At 70.5% G+C, this 1600-nt stretch overlaps 1 protein-coding gene across 1 annotated transcript in view; it reads right to left on the bottom strand.

The window, feature by feature from the left end:
* Nucleotides 1-625: 625 nt before the first annotated feature.
* MNEG_8867 (hypothetical protein) overlaps nt 626-1600 on the bottom strand; it is a gene marked incomplete at both ends in the record, with an annotated part of 7065 nt that continues 6090 nt past the window's right edge. The window contains 3 exons of the mRNA XM_014042661.1: nt 626-730; nt 938-1085; nt 1357-1517. Coding sequence (XP_013898115.1) covers nt 626-730; nt 938-1085; nt 1357-1517 — 414 coding nt within the window. The remainder of the gene's footprint in view (nt 731-937; nt 1086-1356; nt 1518-1600) is intronic.

The raw sequence follows: 1600 nt of genomic DNA, 5'->3' as shown, positions 1-1600 counted from the left end.
GCCAGCGCCGCCAGCAGGCTGGCCGCCACCCTGTTCTCCCGCACGTCCCTCAGCGCCACGAGCTGCCCTGGACGGGTCCGGCAGCCGCTTTGCCATCTTGCGTGCCGCGGCGTCCATCTTGGCCTGCAGCAAGTGGATCACGTTGCATCCACAAACAGTCATGAAACGTTGTGATCGGAAACGCCAGGCTGNCTAGAAGGGAAAAAGCGGCACATCCGTTCCCGCGCAACAGCCGCTTGCGCCGCGTCGCCGCCGCCGCACAGCGCGCAGTCACCAGCGCGCCGCGTCGCCCTGAGCTCCCCCTCTCCTCAGCTGGCCGGGGGGCGCGCTCGTGGACTGCTCGCCCACCGACCTGCAGGCCCGCGCGCTGCTCGCCCTCTGTGCCGGCCAGCAGGCGGCAGCACTCCAGTAATGACAGGGCGTCAAACTTGACAGGGGGAGCAAGGGCGAGGAGGGTGAGCAGGTGGGTGAGAGGGGGGGGGGTATTGGGAAGGCGGCAGAGGGCATGGAACTTAAGGCATGCAACCGCAACAGGCGTGCCGTAAGGTCACTTGTGCTGCGCAGGAGGCACTTCAGTGGAACCAGGGGTGCCGGGAAGGGGGGGAAGTGTGCGGGGGAGCAAGCATCAGCGCACCCCGCGGCGCACCTGCAGCAGCGCCACAACGTCCAGCAGGACCACCACCTTGCTGAACTCATGGGGGGCCGCCTGGCGCCATACCTCGACCCACACCTGAGATGAAGAGGGCAGGGGCGGCGCGGGCGGGTGGGTCCGCGGTGGGTGGGGGCACTGGTGGCCAGAGCAATACGCACTGTCATCANGTGGGGTCGCAACAAAACGTGAATCCGTTTGCACACGATGCATATCCCACCCGTGCGCGCCCACGAATGCATGCGCAGCGGCTCGGGCGCGGCCTGGGGCAGCCCCTGCCCGGCCCACCTGCGACACCAGCCCCGGCGCCGCCGATGGCCCCAGCAGCCTGACCCGCCACACCGCGGTCTCGAGCTCCTGCCGCAGCGGCGCGTCGGCGCACACGCACATGATGGCGCGCGCAGGGATCCAGTGCACGCCCTTGCCGCCGGCCAGGCTGCCGGGGCGCGGCGCGGCAGTAGGGGGCGACGGGCGCAGGCTCAATCCTCACGCATTGAGGAGTAGCGGGTGCCAGAAGGCGGGCCCGCGGCCTGCCAGGCGCCGGCCGGAAACAGCAGCTGCGCGAGCCAGCAAACCTCTGCTCCTGCCATCGACGTGCCAACGCCACAGTGCGCTGCCCCGGATGTTCCCACCTGCCTAGGCCCCCCCGCCCCGAGATCACGCTCACCCTTGCTGACGCAGCCCCTGAACAGCGCCATGAGCCCGACCACCGCGCCGAGCGCGGCACGGCTGGCCGCATGTCGCGCATCTGGACGCTGGCCTCCTCCAGATGGATTGGGCCGCCACGTGCCAGGGCGGCGCTGTCTGGGACGAGGGCCCGGTGCGCGGTGGCGACCGCGCAGGCAACCTTGCAAGCGGCGACGCGGACCTGCGGGCGACGCGCGGCGATTTTGGGGGGCGGGGCAGGGGATGGGGGATGAGGGCGATGCGTGGGAGGGGGCGACGAGGAAA

Source organism: Monoraphidium neglectum (genome assembly GCF_000611645.1).
Source record: "Monoraphidium neglectum strain SAG 48.87 unplaced genomic scaffold scaffold01739, whole genome shotgun sequence".
NCBI lineage: Eukaryota > Viridiplantae > Chlorophyta > Chlorophyceae > Sphaeropleales > Selenastraceae > Monoraphidium > Monoraphidium neglectum.
Note: the sequence above shows the minus strand (reverse complement) of the source record. Positions and strands in the feature narration are given on the sequence as shown.